Source organism: Leucoraja erinacea, chromosome 24 (genome assembly GCF_028641065.1).
Source record: "Leucoraja erinacea ecotype New England chromosome 24, Leri_hhj_1, whole genome shotgun sequence".
NCBI lineage: Eukaryota > Metazoa > Chordata > Chondrichthyes > Rajiformes > Rajidae > Leucoraja > Leucoraja erinaceus.
Genome location: NC_073400.1, coordinates 15,847,089 through 15,863,837, shown reverse-complemented (window position 1 = coordinate 15,863,837; position 16,749 = coordinate 15,847,089). Strand labels below are relative to the sequence as shown.

At 38.5% G+C, this 16,749-nt stretch overlaps 1 protein-coding gene across 1 annotated transcript; it reads left to right on the top strand.

The window, feature by feature from the left end:
• The first annotated feature begins 686 nt into the window (after positions 1-686).
• Positions 687-15,344, top strand: LOC129708672 (LEM domain-containing protein 2-like). Its single transcript, XM_055654581.1, has 9 exons — positions 687-1,998; positions 3,233-3,273; positions 5,415-5,490; positions 6,699-6,775; positions 8,084-8,163; positions 9,371-9,516; positions 10,621-10,722; positions 12,421-12,523; positions 13,480-15,344. Exons 1-9 carry the CDS (start codon positions 723-725, stop codon positions 13,625-13,627), a joined length of 2,049 nt encoding a protein of 682 aa, XP_055510556.1. The 5' UTR covers positions 687-722; the 3' UTR covers positions 13,628-15,344.
• Positions 15,345-16,749: the final 1,405 nt, after the last annotated feature.

Here is a 16,749-nt window from a genome sequence, read left to right as displayed (position 1 = left end):
TTATGCTGGTGGCCTTGCAGAGACAGTGTGAAATGTAGATGGAGACAATGGAAGGGAGGTTGGTTTGTGTGATGGCCTGGGCTGCGTCCACAATTCTCTGCAATTTCTTACGGTCTTGGTTGGAGCTGTTCCCAAAACAAGCTACAATGCATCCCTATAAAATGCTTTTATCCTCTCCCCATCCTCTCTCTGGGCCTTTTCGATCTCTGTCAATGCTACTCCTGACCCAGCCGATACCAAATTTCTAGGAGCAGCCAAAACAAACACATGGACACAAGGTAGGCAGGGTATTTGACAGTTTGAGTTCATTTCAAAGTGACAGTCTGCATTCGGATACACTACAAGTTCTAAAGAAGCATCCTTTTCTCCAGAGATGCTGCCTGACCCCCTGAGTTACTCCAGCATTTTCTGTCTATCTTTGCTTTAAACCAGCATCTGCAGTTCATTTTCCTGCACACAGACACACAGATCCTGCTTTACCAAAAAGGACACAAAATCCTGGAGAAACTCGGCAGGACAGGCAATTAATTCAAGATTCACCAGATAAATTGCAGGGTGGGAAGGCACAACTGGCCACAAGATGAAACATCTCCTCCAACAACAATTGGTGTAAATTGGTTTATGGCTCCTTTGCTCAGTCAACTCCCCCCGTCACGTGACGCGGGCCGCCGCTGAATGCGCATGCTCAACCCCGGAGTGGACGTCATCGGCGTCTGGGTAAAATGGCGGCGAGCGACAAGGAGTTGAGGCGGGAGCTGAAGTCGTTGGGCTACGCGGCGGGCCCGATCACCGACAGCACCAGGGAGCTCTATGTGAAGAAATTAGCCCAGTTGCAGTCGGAGAAGCGGCTGCAGGAAGGGAGCGGGCGGACCACGCGGAGCTCCCGCAGCGTTGGGGGCTCGGCCTCCATCTCGGCGCAGCGGGAGAGCCTGCGGCCTAGCGCGGCCTTCGCCAGCTCCGGGGTCTCCTCCAGTGCTTCCCGGGCCTGGCAGCATCTACAGGACTACCAGAATCCAGAGGAGGACGATACGGACGCCTCGGCCGATGACAGACCCAATGCCGGGCGCTGGGAACCAGCGGGCCCTGGGCCAACAGACTCGCCGTACCGGGCAACATCCTACACCGACTCCCACTCCCAATCGAGGAGCTCCTATTCAGACCCGTACGCCAGAACATTTGACAGCTTGGGTTCAGCACATAGTGCAGCGACAACTAGCAGCCAGTACTCTGATCCATACGCCAGGATATTTGACAGTTTGAGTTCGTATAAAAGGGACAGTCTGCGTTCGGATAGATACACGACAAAAACCGATAGACCGAGTTCAGATCGATTTAAGGGGACAACTGACAGCCTGTTTGCAGATCGATATGCTGGGATTACTGCCAGCCTCAAATCAGATCGATATAAGGGCACAACTGATAATCTATTGGCAAATAAATATACAGGAAAAACAGAGAATCTGTATTCAGATCAATACAATAGGGAAACTGACAGTACGTCTGCAGATCGATATTTTGGTAGTACTGACAGCCCACATTCAGATCGATATAAAGGGACAACTGACAGCTTGTTTTCAAATACATATACTGGGGGAACCAGCTGCTTGAATTTGGCCTCTCGTACAGGAAAACGGCAGGATACGAGTTCAGATCCATACATAAGGAAATCAGACAGCCTTTCGTCGGATCAATACAGAGGCAAACTTGGCAACTCCTATTCAAATACAAGTTCGAAGGGCTTGTATTCCGATACCCGCTATAGAGGGCGGTTAGACAGTTGGCCAGAGAATGAGGATGAAAGCCACATGCACCGAACTTCTGCTAGAACCGCTAATAATGAGAAACAAAGGCATAAAACCCATCTGGTTCAATTTGAATTTTACCTCTCGCGGTTTCTGTACATAGCCACCATTGTGCTGTGCCTGGTGTTGTTGGCATTAGTCTATGTCAAAGCCTTGGGATTAGTTGAAGGATCTCAGGAGAACATCGATGAAAATAGTAAGTATGCATACCACATGTGAAGTTAATCAGGCATTTTGAAACCTTGATTGTTTACAGAAGTTCCAGGTTGAAGGCAGAAGCAGGAGTGGGCCATTCAGTCCCTTATGCCTGTCATTCTATTCAGTCAGTCTATGATTGATCTTTGACCACTTTTGGTGCGTTAATGTGATTGAGAGGGAAGACTAGATCACCCATGGTCAAATGGCCTGATTTTGCTCTGATATCTTATGAACGTGTTGTTCCTTGACCAATTGAATATCCAAAAATCCATTCATGTCGATCTTGAAAACATGCAACAATTGAGCCAGCACCAGGATAGAGCACAATATTTTAACTGACCTTTGGATGAAGTTTTACATTGACCTCTTGCATTGCGGCTGCATTCCTCTGATTCTGCACTCCCCAGTCAAAGAAATATAGTCCCAGCAGCTAGTCCTTTATATATTTAAATAAAATCACTTCTCTAAACTGCAGAATGTAGGCACTGTTTGATTAATATTTCCTCAAGCCACATATCCACCATCCCAGGAATCACTGATTATCCTTCGCCATATTCCCATATAGAGCGTGGAAATATGCAGTCAGCCCACCAAGTCCACGCTAACCAGCAGGAACCAATGTGTATTAATCTCATCCTTCAATACTTGGCCACTAGCATACTACACCCAGCTGATTCAAGTGCTCACCTGGACTCTTAAATACTGTCAGAGATTCTGCTTCCACCACTCTCTAAGGCAGTGTATACCAGTTACGCACCACTCTGTGCATCACATAGATCCCCTCTAAATCTTTTCCTCCTTAACCTAAATATGTGCTCAGATGTTATTCATCTCTGATATGAGGAGTGACTTTCTACAGTCTACCCTATCTGTACCCCTCATAATTGTACGCATTTTTATTTTGTCCTCAGTTAACCTTCCTCCCATTGTCTGCATGTATATTATTATATCTATACACCTCAACTAGAAAAAAATCAACTCGGAATCATACTTGACAAATCTGTTGTAGTTTTTGACGATGTAACTAGTATAAATAATGAATGATGAAAACTTGTCTTTTGTCTCTGCCATCATATTTATGAAGGCAATGATATTGGCTTCCATTTCCTGCTTTTTAGCTGATTTTTCTAAATATCAGATGAAACCTAGTGTAGGAATCCTGTCTGATTTGGTACATGTATTTGACTTTTTATGCATTCATTTGGAATTTTACAATCTTTTTTTATTTTTAGTTCAGATGTTGCCAGTTGATTGCAGTGGCAAGACAGACACAGTGAGTAACTTTTTCTTCTCAAAAGTTAGAAATAATTTGATCTTGTAGTTTTCTAGTTCTAATAGTAGTTTTCTTTGGAGTTTTCTACATAAATCAGAACATCAAATCCAGATTTGATTTTTTTTAATCCTTTCCCAATATCGTGATACAAAGATATATGATAAGTAACCATATGACAATAAACTTGACTTGCTTAATGAATGCCATTGCAGATCCCGTATCAGATTTAATCTGGTGTAGGATCCAAAAAAAAAGATTTCTCAGTAAATACCAGGGAATCTCAACCAGTTGTTGCTCCGCCATTGAGATCTAAGTAGAATCTAGCAGCATAGCATGGTCAGAAAACCATTGCCAGAACTCAGACAGCGTGTCTTTTTCTTTCCTGCATCAGCACCAAGCTTGTGGCCATACTAATGTAAGTGGGATCAATAAACCCCAACAAAGCCCTGTCTTCTCCCCTTGAAGATGTTCAAATTACCAAAATACCCTTACAAATATTCAAAAACTGTAATAAGTATTTGAACTCCCCAGTTGGTCAGCATATGGTGGGAAATTATTGCTTATTTTTTCATTCCCTTTGGGTATAATCTGCAGATGGTTGTGCAAACGCCAGATATGAAAAGACAAAAGGTAGTGAGATGAGAAAAGAAGAGGTATGAAATGTGAAGCCAGAGGAAGGTATATATTGGAGGGGGAAATGAGTGAGCGTCCAATTGGGGTACAAAGAAGACAAGGGAAAAAGTGTGGGGGTGGGGGTTTGTTGCAAAAACCTGAGAATTCAGTGTTCACACCAGTGGGTTGTATGGTACCCAAGCGGAATATGAGAAGCTGTTCCTTCAGTTTACATGTGGCCTCACGCAGCAAATGGTGGAGGCCCAGGACAAAATGGGTAGAAAGAGAATGGATGTTAAATGGTTAGCAATTGGGAGATCCTGCAGGTCTCAGCGGACCAAGCACAAATGTTTGGCAAAATGGGTGCCTAGTTTTTGCTGATTGGATTGAAGTGAAAATGTTATGAAGTGAAAATGAAAGTGAAAATATTAGACACCAATATTGACTTTTGGTGCCATGTTAACAGAATCTCCAAATAACATGATCAGCGATCAAATAATGTGGTGCCACATTTTTGTTCAAATCTCATTCCCAATTGGAAATATTGCACATTAGTGAGGATATAAATATTAACATTAACACTGCTTTTAAAAGTTATGGCATGTGTTCAGATTATAAAGGTGAAGGATAATTTTTCAATTGGTTAAAGACACAAAATAATTGTGACATTGTGCTTAAGATTGGTACTAAATATGTACATCGGAACATTAGATTTTAATGGTTTCATTTATTGATTGTTTTATCACGAATGACATCAAAGCTATTTAACTGGAATGCTCATGGCATTTTGCAATGTCAAAATCACTTCTCATTGTGGCATTTGTAACTGGACTAGACAATAAAAACCAATTCTCAATAACCTATGCTTTTCAGTAAATAGGACATTCTGCATCTGTCTATCCCATTAAATGCACAACCAGCAGGTTGTCATTATGAACAATGGACCAGGTCTGGGAAGTAATAAGACAGGTGTATTTTATCTTTTTGAATAAGGAGACCATTCGTTGAAGCAAAGAAGTATTGAAGAATTTTGCTACATCGAGTAATTTTCACAGAATTTATTTAATGAAGCAAATATTAGTTTTACTACATTAGGTTAAAATTCTGATTTCACTAAGGTTGGAAATTTACAATATTTCATGTCCATTCATATCATCAATATAATTCTAAGATTGATCAGGTGTTACTTGTGTCTTTTGGACCTATGATACTGCATTGTTTAACATTGATTTGTTTATATTTGCACTTTATGTTCATTGTGCAAACGTTTAGAATCGCCAAACCAATGGTGGCTGTGCGTGAATGGCCCACTGGAGGTCGCTGTTCTATAATAGATGAGCACAAGTATTTAAAGTGAAGAATAACAAAATTCGTGAGCACTTTATTACTTACTGAATAAAGGGCGCATTACATGACTTGTTTAAATCCAAACATTATGCAGTACACTTTCATCTTTAGATCCATGTAAAATTTCATGCAAGTAATTCATTGGTTTTTTTCTTTTTTATTTATTGAGTTTATTTTTCCAGTTCTGCAGAGCTGAAGAGCGCAAAATGTTAATGAGGTTATTGACTGAAATATATGAGTATTTGGCAGATGTAGCAGGTAAGTTTCTGAAGCTTCCAGCACTGCCCGGCAGTTTCCAGGCTTCAAAGATTAATTTCTTGGCCATAAAGTTTATGTTTTTCCTTTTACTTGGAATATTTGTGTTCATTATTAAGAAAATTGATGATGGGGTTGTTATATTGTATATTACTAACCTGAAAAATATTTTTGGCTTCAACTGATTTTAAAATAGTTGATGTTCACATCAGAATGTGCTACAGGTTCAGATATTCTCAAATAGAATTACTAATAACTATCCCATCTAAGATGGGCAATCCAGCTTCAGTCTCCTATACAATTGAAATCTTTCACCCTGGGTATGTTGCTGTTTAATAACATGTGCACCCATTCCTAAGGATAAGAGGAAAGTCTTAGGACCGAGATGAGAAAATATTTTTTTACACAGAGAGTGGTGAATCTGTGGAATTTTCTGCCACAGAAGGTAGTTGAGGCCAGTTCATTGGCTATATTTAAGAGGGAGTTAGATGTGGCCCTTGTGGCTAAAGGGATCAGGGGGTCTGGAGAGAAGGCAGGGATGGGATACTGAGTTGGATGATCAGCCATGATCATATAGAATGGCGGTGCAGGCTCGAAGGGCTGAATGGCCTACTCCTGCACCTATTTTCTATATTTCCCTGGAGAAAGGTTTCGGCCGAAACGTTGCTTATTTCCTTCGCTCCATAGATGCTGCGGCACCTGCTGAGTTTCTTCAGCACTTTTGTCTACCTTTCCCTGGACAACCTTCCTAATGAGTGGTGCTCAAAATCAGGGCGGCATAGTAGCGCAGCGGTAGAGTGGCTGTTTTATAGTGCCAGAGTTCCAGGTTCGATCCTGACTATGGGTGCTGTCCATACGGAATTTGTATGTTCTCTCTGCGACCTCATGGGTTTTCTCTGGGTGCCCCATTTCTCCCACACTCCAAAAACATTCAGGTTTGTCGGTTATTTGGATTGTGTAAAAAAAAAATTAAAAAAAAATGAAATTGTTGCTAGTGAGTAGGATAATGTTAGTGTACGGGGTGGTTGCTGGTCAGTACGGGCTCAGGTGGGCCAAAGGGTCTGTTTCCACGCTGTATCTCTAATGTCTATAGTGAATAGTTTGATGCCATTTGGCCTTCTGTTGAAGCTAAGGATCTCTCAGTTCAATCTTCATTTCAGTTTTAGAATGTATAATTGTATTTAGGGACAATTGTTTTTATATCCTTGCAGGTAAATTTGAATGTGACTCTAACTCACCACTGACAAGTAAATGTGTGCCTATGATTGATGTAAAGACACATTTAACAGTAAGTAATGCATCTCTACATAACTAAAAGTCTTCGGTTTGTGTCCACGATGTGTCTCTGTCAATCTAGTTTCCCTATCTTCTTTCAAACGGTAGGCCACAGCCTTCCCATTTTCACACATCTTCCATTTTCCCCTTGGTGGCAATAAACATCTTCCTGTCGCATTCCCACCTATATTTCCGAAGTTATTAATTGTTGAAATTTAAAACAACGGCAAAAACTGCTTCTCACTGAGAGCCTTTTTCCAGCAGCTTCAAATGATGATGTCACAATGCCACTCACAGACGTCCAATCACAATGGACAGCTTAAAACACCAGCTTCCAGTGACGTCACAACGCCCCCACACCCCTAACGGTAGAGTGATACAGAATATTCCACCACCTTCCAGTGACGACATTGACTTCTCGGCTCAGCCCCGCACGTTGGCCTCGGCCCTGCTCGCTCGGCTCAGCCCCGCTCGCTGCCCCCCCCCCCTCCCTGCGTTGCGTTGGGGGAGCAGACTGCACCTGGTCTAGTTTTAAGTTTAAACTTTTTTTCAAATAACGAAAAGTGTTCGAAGTTTATTTGCAACCTTTAGAGTTGGAAGGATCATGGTGTAGAACAAACCATTAAAAACTCAATCAAGTTATGGATGAAATATAGTTGTGCAATGTTACCGTTTAAATATTCATAGAATTATATGGAATTACTTAATTGTTACCAGAAATGCACCACAGTAATGAATTTCCGTTTGAACAGTCCACCTTGGAGTTAATGAATCTCGTGCATTATAATCCAACAAATGTTCCATTTTGAATTGATAATGAGTTTTTGCAAGTTTATTTGGTCATATAATAATATTATGCCAGTCAGTTGTACTTGTGCTTAATAGTTATTTAATAGAAATATAATAAAATTGTCATAAGAGATCAGGTAATCTAAATCGTAATAGGTACACTTTAACATAATTGCCGAATAGATTTACAAGAAAACATTTGCCTCCCGCACCAGTCTTATAGCTAAATTGCGAGATATGGTCCCTGTCTGCAGGAGAGATGAAGGTGTGTTAGTAGATTTAAAGCTTTGTTGATAAATAAGCAGATAAACCCCACAATCAGGCCATGCAATTGAATTAATACTATTGGTCCAAAATGTCTGCAAGAGCTGCTGATTTTGATTTGTAAATGCTGCCTGAAATACCCTGAAAGTGATGGATATATCTTATATTAAAAAAAAGATTTTTGCAGAAAATTTCATAAGAGCTTGAGTTTAAAAAAAAAAAACTGCTGTTCATTATTTGTTATTTACATATTGTATTGTTTTCCCAGATTTTAAAAGTTCCTAATGTAAGTAAATTTAATGAGGCGCTTCGGTGGATTATGCTGAGTTCACGGGACCTTGGAATTAGGTGAGCTAAAAAAAATTATCTCCCAAGTTACAGCAGCTAATCAGCACTATTTAAATTACTGAGAGTTTACATAATGATTTTCACCAACTTTTTCAATATTTAGGTTATGTGGTACATCCAGAATGTGAATGGGAAAAGACACAGTTTACATTTGAAATCATTTTTACCCTGAATTAATGGCTTACTATCTAAATGGAGAAATACTATGGATGAGCAAAGTAGAAAGGGATATAGGTTTAAAAAGAGGACACAAAGTGCTGGAGTAACTCGGCAGAATAGGCAGCACCTTGAAGGACAAGGTTTGATGATGCTTCAGGTGACTTGACTGAAAACATCACCTATCCATGTTCTCCAGAGATGCTGCTTTATTTGCCGAGTTAATCCAGTACTATGTGTCCTTTCCTGTATTAACCAGTATCTGGAATACTTTGTTTCTACAAGGTGTGTTGATATTCTTGTACACATTCTAAAAAGTTAGCAGACAGTTCTAGTGAATGGTTAGGAAGGGGAATGGCACATTGATCTTTCCTGCCAAAGCTTTTGAGTTTAAAAACAGCAAAGCTCTTGTTTCGAGGATTCTAATAAGGCCACACCTAGAGTAGAATTTTGGTCCCCATATTTAAGAGGGGATTCACTGTCTTTGACAGCAGTCCAAACGGAGCTTACAAGGTACCACCAAAAGTTGTGGAACGAATTGGATCTATATTCTTTGGTGTATAGAAGAATGAGCAATGTCCTTGTATGAATACATGTACAAGATTCCTGCGGAGGAGGGGGCATGACGGGATGGCTGTCGAGATACTTCATTATTGCAAGAATTGCTAAGGGGTGCACATTTAGAAGAATGCAGGCCGGTCATGTAAAACAGGCATGCAAAGGATCTCTAATAGCTTGCCTCTCAAACTGTAGTCTTCCCACATAAACATAATGGATCACTGGTTGCACCTGTCTCATTTCCTTATTTTGTTAAGCCTTTCTAACTTTGTAATTACGAATATCAATCAATGGAGTTGAACTTCATAATTTATGGTCTTGCTACTAAAGTTTATTTTGTGGAAAAAGAATGAAAAATATTATTAAAACATTTTACTAGTAACTTTTAAATCACTTATCCTCGTCATTTTTAAAGCAAATATTAACATTTGCAGCTGTGCCCTTGAAGAAACTCATTATTTTTTTGGTTTATATATTTTTAATTTGTATACAGATTAGTTGGTGAAGACTCTGAGGAAAAAATAACTTCAATAGATCAGGTGGCTTGTCTTGAATCTACTCGTCCACAGATGAATTGGTATTGTCGCCTGCAGCGTGCATTTTTTACCATTCTTAGCAGAATGCTGGCTTTTATTTTGGGTAAGTCTTAGGAATTATTATTTAGATATCATTTTTGGATTTTAAAATAAAACAGTCCTGCAGTAATTTAAGGTTTCTGTGGAGTTTTAATAATTCGTGGATCAGTTATTCCTAAATTAAAAGTTACTGGATTGGTATTTTCAGAAGATTCATTTATGTTCAATATTACATACTGCTCTCTTTATCCTGAGAATAAAAACAGATATTCTGATATAATTGGTTGAATCTGTAGTTTAGTTTAACTTGTCATCTTGTGTTTATCATATGAATATTTTGTCAAAATAGTCATGTATATCAATTCAAAATTGTGGAATTGCAGCATATTTTTAATTTGACAGAGATGGTCCCGGGTGCCTTCAATAAAACTGTAAAATCAACATGTAAGCACTGCATTTCTTTGTAAGAGAGTGGTGTTGAAGTAAGGAAATCTTGCTATGACTACATAAAACTGATGTGGAGATGCATATGGCCCTGTTATATGTTATATTGGGGGGGGGGGGGGGGGGGGGAGGGTGGGGAGGGAGGATACCTGCCAAAAGAGCAATTTGGTGAAAGATTATTACTGGGAATTAAGGAACTGGCTCGTGAGGAAGGGTGAAGAAATTGGGCCCAAAACTCATTAGATTTTAGAATGAGAGGTGATCTTATTGAAATGTTATGAAGTTCTGAAGAAAAACTGGAAAGATGATACTGCTTTTTCTCATAGGTGAAAGCTTATACCTTCAGAAAAATAGGTTGGTCATTTAAGGAGAAATTTTCTGTCATAAACCTTTGAATTCTCTACCCCAGAGTGACACTACGTTGAATTATTTTTGTGGTTGAGATGGGCAAGTGCAAATTCATAGTGGGGGTCAAGTGTTAGGTGGAGAATAAGCAAGAAAATGAAGCTGTGTCTGAAATCAGCACAACTTGATCTTATTGAGTAGTGGAGCAGCCCAGAGGGTTCACTTGGCCTATTGTAGTTCCTGTTTCTTATCTTATGAAAAGCTGGAATCGGAGCTTCTAAATTAATGCTTGTACTTTATATGAGGTTTAACTAATTGTATTGCCACCACGCATTAAACAAAAAAGAAACCTTCCATTTTTTTTCTGCATTTTATATAGTTTTGAGTCTTTTATGGATTGCATTGCTACTATTGAAATACTATTCTAGGAAAATGGAAGAACAACGACAAGCTATGTATGAAATGGTGAATAAGATAATAGGTACTGTATAATTTCTAATTATTTGTTTGTGTATTATCTATGAGATATTGCTAAACTTGACCACGTTTGCCAACAAGGGCTATTGGTTCTATGTGTAGTGTTTAAATAATGCTGTGCAATGATCGGGCAGTTTAATTCATCACAGACACTATTTGCTACTCCTTAGGCTCTGTCTGCTTCTCTCTGCCTACAGTGCCCTCCTTAATATTGTTTTAGACAAAGACCCATCAGTTATTTATTTGCCTATGTACCACAATTTGAGATTTGTAATAGAAAATCTCACATGTGGTTAAAGTGCACATTGTCACATTTTATTAAAGGCCATTTTTATACATTTTGGCTTCATATAGAAATTGCACCTGTGTTTATACATAGTCCCCCCCCCCATTTCAGGGCACCATAACGTTTGGGACACATGGCTTCACAGGTGTTTGTAATTGATCAGGTATGTTTAATTGCCTCCTTAATGCAGGTATATGGGAACTCTCAGCACCTAGTCTTTCCTCCCGTCCTTCCATCACCTTTGGAAACTTTTATTGTTATTATCAACATGAGGACCAAAGTTGTGCCAATGAAAGTCAAATAAGCCATTATGAGACTGAGAAACTAGAATAAAACTGTTAGAGACATAAGACAAATCTTAGGCTTACCAAAATCAACTGTTTTGAACACCATTAAGATGAAAGAGAGCACTGGTGAGCTTACTAATTGCAACGGGACTGGCAGGCCAAGGAAGACCTCCACAGCTGAAATGGGGGGAACTATGTATAAATGCTGCTGTAATTTCCACGTGTTTAAACCAAAATGTATAAAAATGGCCTTTATTAAAATTTGACTGCACTTTAACCACATGTGATCTTTTTCTATTACAAATCTCAAATTGTGGAATACAGAGGCAATAAATAAATGATGGGTCTTTGTCCCAAACATTATGGAGGGTACTATATTTCTCCATCCCAACAAAACAATTATAGCAGCAACATTCCCCCTTATTTCCCTATAGACTTGCAGTTTATTCTCTCTCAGGCCAATCAACTCCATTCATTTTTCCTTCGGTAACAAATTAAACTATCAGCATCTTTTTGGGATGTGGTATAAAGCCAACCACATTCGGGGGATTCTCCATTAAACTGCAAACCGCAACTCACAAGACCCCAACCCTTGACTGACAACCTTTGCGGATTACTGGGCCATTATTGATGGCAAGTGCAATTAGCCTTATTCGTGCTAAATTGACATCTCTGGGAACCTGTAAGCCTTGACAGCTTCGCCCCACCCTCACAGACTGAAAGGACTTTAGAAGCACTGACCTACCCAGCTGCCATGTGTGAAACATACAAATCAAGTTCAATGCTCTTAAATGTAAGTGCACCACAATAGCAATCTCATTAACCAAGTGTGTCATGATTTCATGCTTTGTTTTAATGAGCCTTTGATTGGTGTTTTATATGGTGCATTGATTTGACAAATAATATGAGCCTTTGATTTAATTAGCCTATGATTCTGTATTCTGTATCTATGCGTTGATTTGACACATCCAATATATCTAAAGTCTAACTTCTAGCCAATTGTGTTTTTCAGCTAATAAGGCAGGGTGGAATGTAGAGAGCTCTTTAGTATAAGTACATATAAATCTCAGCCTGAGGTTGTCTGATTAAGATCACAAAACTCAACTATTCTTTTTTTTTGTTAAAACAGCTGTCATTCGTGCTCACAATCAAGACTGGGAAAAGGATTTGGAACTTGTCCCTTATGTACCCATCCCCCATGTCCGAGACACACTAATTCAACCCAAAGACAGGTACAATGTTTGCCAAAAATAATTCTGTATGATTGACAGTGTATTGTTTTGAAGGCCTGCACACAAAACAGCTATGCATATTTCTGTAGTTCCAACTTGTTCTATTACACATAGAAACTTGTTAACCTTGTTAAAATAACACGATTGTTATGTGTATGCCTCACTGCTTCTAGTTGTTACCATCAGCAGTAATACAGTTGTATTTCTGCAATAAAATGAAATTTTACGTCAAATACACTACGGTACAAAAATTAAATGTTAATTTTGGTAATGTGGAATAATTATTGTTAAAGTTAGTCCGAACCAACTGGACAATTATATTTTGTCAACCACTGCTCAAACAGATTATTAATTTGTGGAGGGAATGGACAGGCTCCTGAAACTCCGTCCATTTCCTCCACAGATTCTGCCTGACCCGCTGGGTCAGCAATTTTACCCCAGCAATTTTGTGTCTGCAAAATATTAATTACTGTCCAGTTGACATTTTATTTCAGAGATAAATGGCAAACCATTCTTTGATTTTTATCACCACTAGCAGTGATCCTGAACAAGAAAGTAAAAAATCTGGTGGTGCCTTGGTGACCACACCTCTTAGTTATTGCCCCTCTTTCTATTACTCTCGCCATAGTACCTATTCTGTCAATTCAAAAAATTATATTGCGAGTATTTTAATGAACAAAATCTCTTGGAGAAAATTTAACTTGTCAGATATTGATAATGGTGCATTATCATTATTCCGTTGCTCATAAAAATATAATCACGGCATCATGACAAGTGAAGAGAAAGAAAAAAAATAATCTTTGAAATGGTTAATTGAAATCACTGTCTAAGAGTGGAGAATATGCTAACATGTTCATTTTGCTGCACTATAATCGTTTTTTCTAGATCAGTTCATTTGAAACAAAGCACATTTTATTATAGGGTATTTAAAATTTTCTAAAATGTTTTTCTATCAGGAAGAAGATGAAGAAGATCTGGCTGAAATCCGTGCAGTTTCTTGAAGCAAGTGAGTCCCGGATTCGCACAGAGAAATGCAGAATAAATGGACAGGATTTCTTGGTTTGGAGATGGACACAGCCTTCATCCCTCTGTGACTCAATGTGATAAATATCTAGAAAACATGCAAGGCTAAAGGCAAGTTAGCAGTTAATAACAATCCCTCAAACACAATTTGGAGATGTCTGTACTATATGTTGCATTAATAAATGCTTGTCTGTTGTTCTCCATGCAGCAGCATGAGTAAATGCAGCAGTAGTTGGTCAGTATGAAGTCATGTGAAAAGCACTGCCTCATAAAAAGTAAGAATAAATTATTGGATACTCCAGGGGAACCGCATAATGTCATGTTACAAATGTTAAATTATTTTTTTTTTATTGATGTGATTTGGAAAGTCCTAACAAGACCAACAATTTTTACACATCAGGAATAAAACTATGTGTGTAATAAAACAATGTTGGGTCAAGCTTTTCTTGTCTAATCCACATGACTGTCAATCCAATAATACTTCAATTAAAATAAATTGGGAATGGACTTATCTCGAGATCTAATGATTAGATGTTATCGAAAGATAGAAGCACAAAATCTGCCTCTCTTCGCGATCAGAATATTTTTAGAATTGAGAATTTCATGAATAGCTGAAAGAGCTAGGGGATGAATATTTGAAATCTAACATTAATTAAAAAGAACACAACTTCAACTTGTTTTTCAAGTTAAGCGTTTTTTAAATACCACTGCCAATTTTTTTAACACCTTTCCACACAGTGCCATATCGAATTGTCTGTTGCTTTACTTTGCAACTGACATTTTGTCAAATATCTAGTCAGAAGCTTTGCTTTTTGTATATTTGCTTACGGGAAATACACATTTGGGGTAAAGTGATTTATATGTCATATAAAGCTTTTTGTTACCATTCACAAATTCAATATACCAAAGCGAATCATTTCCACGTTATTTTTTTTACAAACTCTGTATGAGTTGCATTGAAATTGCTGAAATTCTGTTTCTTCTCATCTGGCCCAGACAGATGTTGAGTTCTATAAATTTGCTTGTCAAGCTTTCCCATTGTGACAATCTGCTTTTGGGTTATCGGCTGAAGTATATAAAGTATATATGTAAGTGAACCCGACTAGAATACTTGCAAATGTATTTCCTTCCGCAACGCTGCATTTGTTTGGCTTGATATAAAATGCACTTCATTCTTTCTTGCTTCAAAAATGTTAGTAAAGATGTAATTTTTTGGTTTGACGAATACTTACTAACCATTAACGTGTAACTTTAATGTATTACTTAAGGATTATTTGGAAGTCATTTTAAGGAAACAAGCAGGGAGTGAAAATGGTAATGGCCAACAGGTTTCAGAGCATCGTAATGACATACCTGCTTTGAAAGTTTGGTTAATTTTTATAAAACTATATTTTGCAGTAGAAAACACTATTCACTTTGTACGCTTCATGAAACGAGAGTGCATAAAGAAAAATAATTAATTGAAGAAAAATATTTTGTAAAAGTTTTATTGCATTGGTAAACAAATATTTTTATTTTTATTCTGTGAGCATTATGTTCAAAATTATACACTGATGCTATCAAATGGTAAAGTGAGTCTATAAATTTAAGGTACACTTGTTTTTACAGGGCAATCTGCCTCTACTGGCATTGTCAATACCTATATGAAATTATTGGATAAAATATCCATTCTAATTGCTTCCAAATATTGATTTTTTAAATAAGAAATAACTTTGATAAATACTTGATGTTTTCTTCATCAGTAAAAGCACTTAATTTTTGATATCTTCAAAAAAAGTTTAATAAACTATTAAAATTATGCTTGTGGGTTTATTGATAATATGCATATGATTCACAACGTTAAATGAATTTTAACCCACCCCCTACTAACTTTTGATTTGACCTCTTGATTTAATTCTTCCATTGTTACAATCAATGCCTCAAGCTTTCTAAATCTTGCATCTGGAATTCCCTTCCTACGTTTCTCAGTCTTTCCAATTCTGCTGCCTTTAAGGGGATAGGACTGTTTCCTTGATCATCGTTACTTTTTTGCATATCTTTCATTCATTTGTTCTATATCTCTCGTTTCCCTTTCCTCTGACTCTCAGCCTGAAGAAGAGTCTCGACCCGAAACGTCACTTGTTCCTGTTCTCCAGAGATTCTGCCTGACCCTATGAGTTACTCCAGCTTTTTGTGTTTCTTCGGTTTAAACCAGCATCTGCAGTTCCTTCCTACAATTCTGCCTTCAAGATGCTCTTTAAAACCCAACCTTATGACAATGCTTTTAGTTGGCTGCTTTAATATCACTTTAATGTGGATTGGAGTGGATTTTTATTTTGATAAAGCTAATGTGAGGCATTTTGGAATGTGCAAAGGAGGAGCAAGGATAGAGACAAGCATCTGCAGTTCCTTGTTTCCACGAGAGATATAGATGATGATATAGATATATATAACAAATGAATGAAAGATATGCAAAAAAGTAACGATTAATTCCAATTGGAATATTTTGGAGGACCAAGAACTCTCTAAATCTTGACAAGTTCTCCTGATATCCTGCTGGTGGCAGTAAGGAGTCAGATAGGTACTTTGCTGAAACGCCGAGACAAAGTGATGCAGTGACTCAGCGGGTCAGGCAGCATGTCTGAAGAGCATGGATAGGTGATGTTTTGAGTTGAGATTTTTCAGACTGATTATGGAGGAGGGAGAGAAGAAAGCTGGAAAAACGGAGAGGCACAACAAAGTGTGGCAGGTTGTGGATTGTGGATTGAGGAAGAGTTGTGGATTGTAAGGAAAGCCAGAATTGAAGCCAGAAGGGAAATTGGTGGCGGGGAGCGCGGGAGAGGGGGGTGTGGTGGGGGGGGGGGGGGGGTTTGTAGGTGAGAAATTTCCTAAAATTGGAGAGTTCAGTGTTCATACCATTGGGTTGTAAGCTAACCAAGTGGAATATGTGCACTATGTTCCACGATTTGGAGGAAGAAATCTGCTGCTACTGCTGCAGAAATAATGCATGGAGATATCCAAGGATGTCAGCAAAAGGAACATGGAATGAAACAAATCAATTCACTGCTGGAAGCACCATACCAGGTAAAAATGATTCACGTTTTTTACACACTGTTGATAGTAACACACCTCATCCTTTCTACACAGTGGCACAGCAGTAGAGCAGCTCCAGCTCCAGAGGGTTCAATCCTGACTACAGGTGCTGTCTGAGTGGAGTTTGTATG

Excerpts from the sequence above, each read along its gene's own strand:
- LOC129708672 (XM_055654581.1), top strand. The coding sequence starts at position 723 with ATGGCGGCGAGCGACAAGGAGTTGAGGCGGGAGCTGAAGTCGTTGGGC. Across the intron at positions 1,999-3,232 it reads GGAGAACATCGATGAAAATA|TTCAGATGTTGCCAGTTGAT; the intron begins GTAAGTATGCAT and ends TTTTATTTTTAG. Across the intron at positions 5,491-6,698 it reads GTATTTGGCAGATGTAGCAG|GTAAATTTGAATGTGACTCT; the intron begins GTAAGTTTCTGA and ends ATATCCTTGCAG.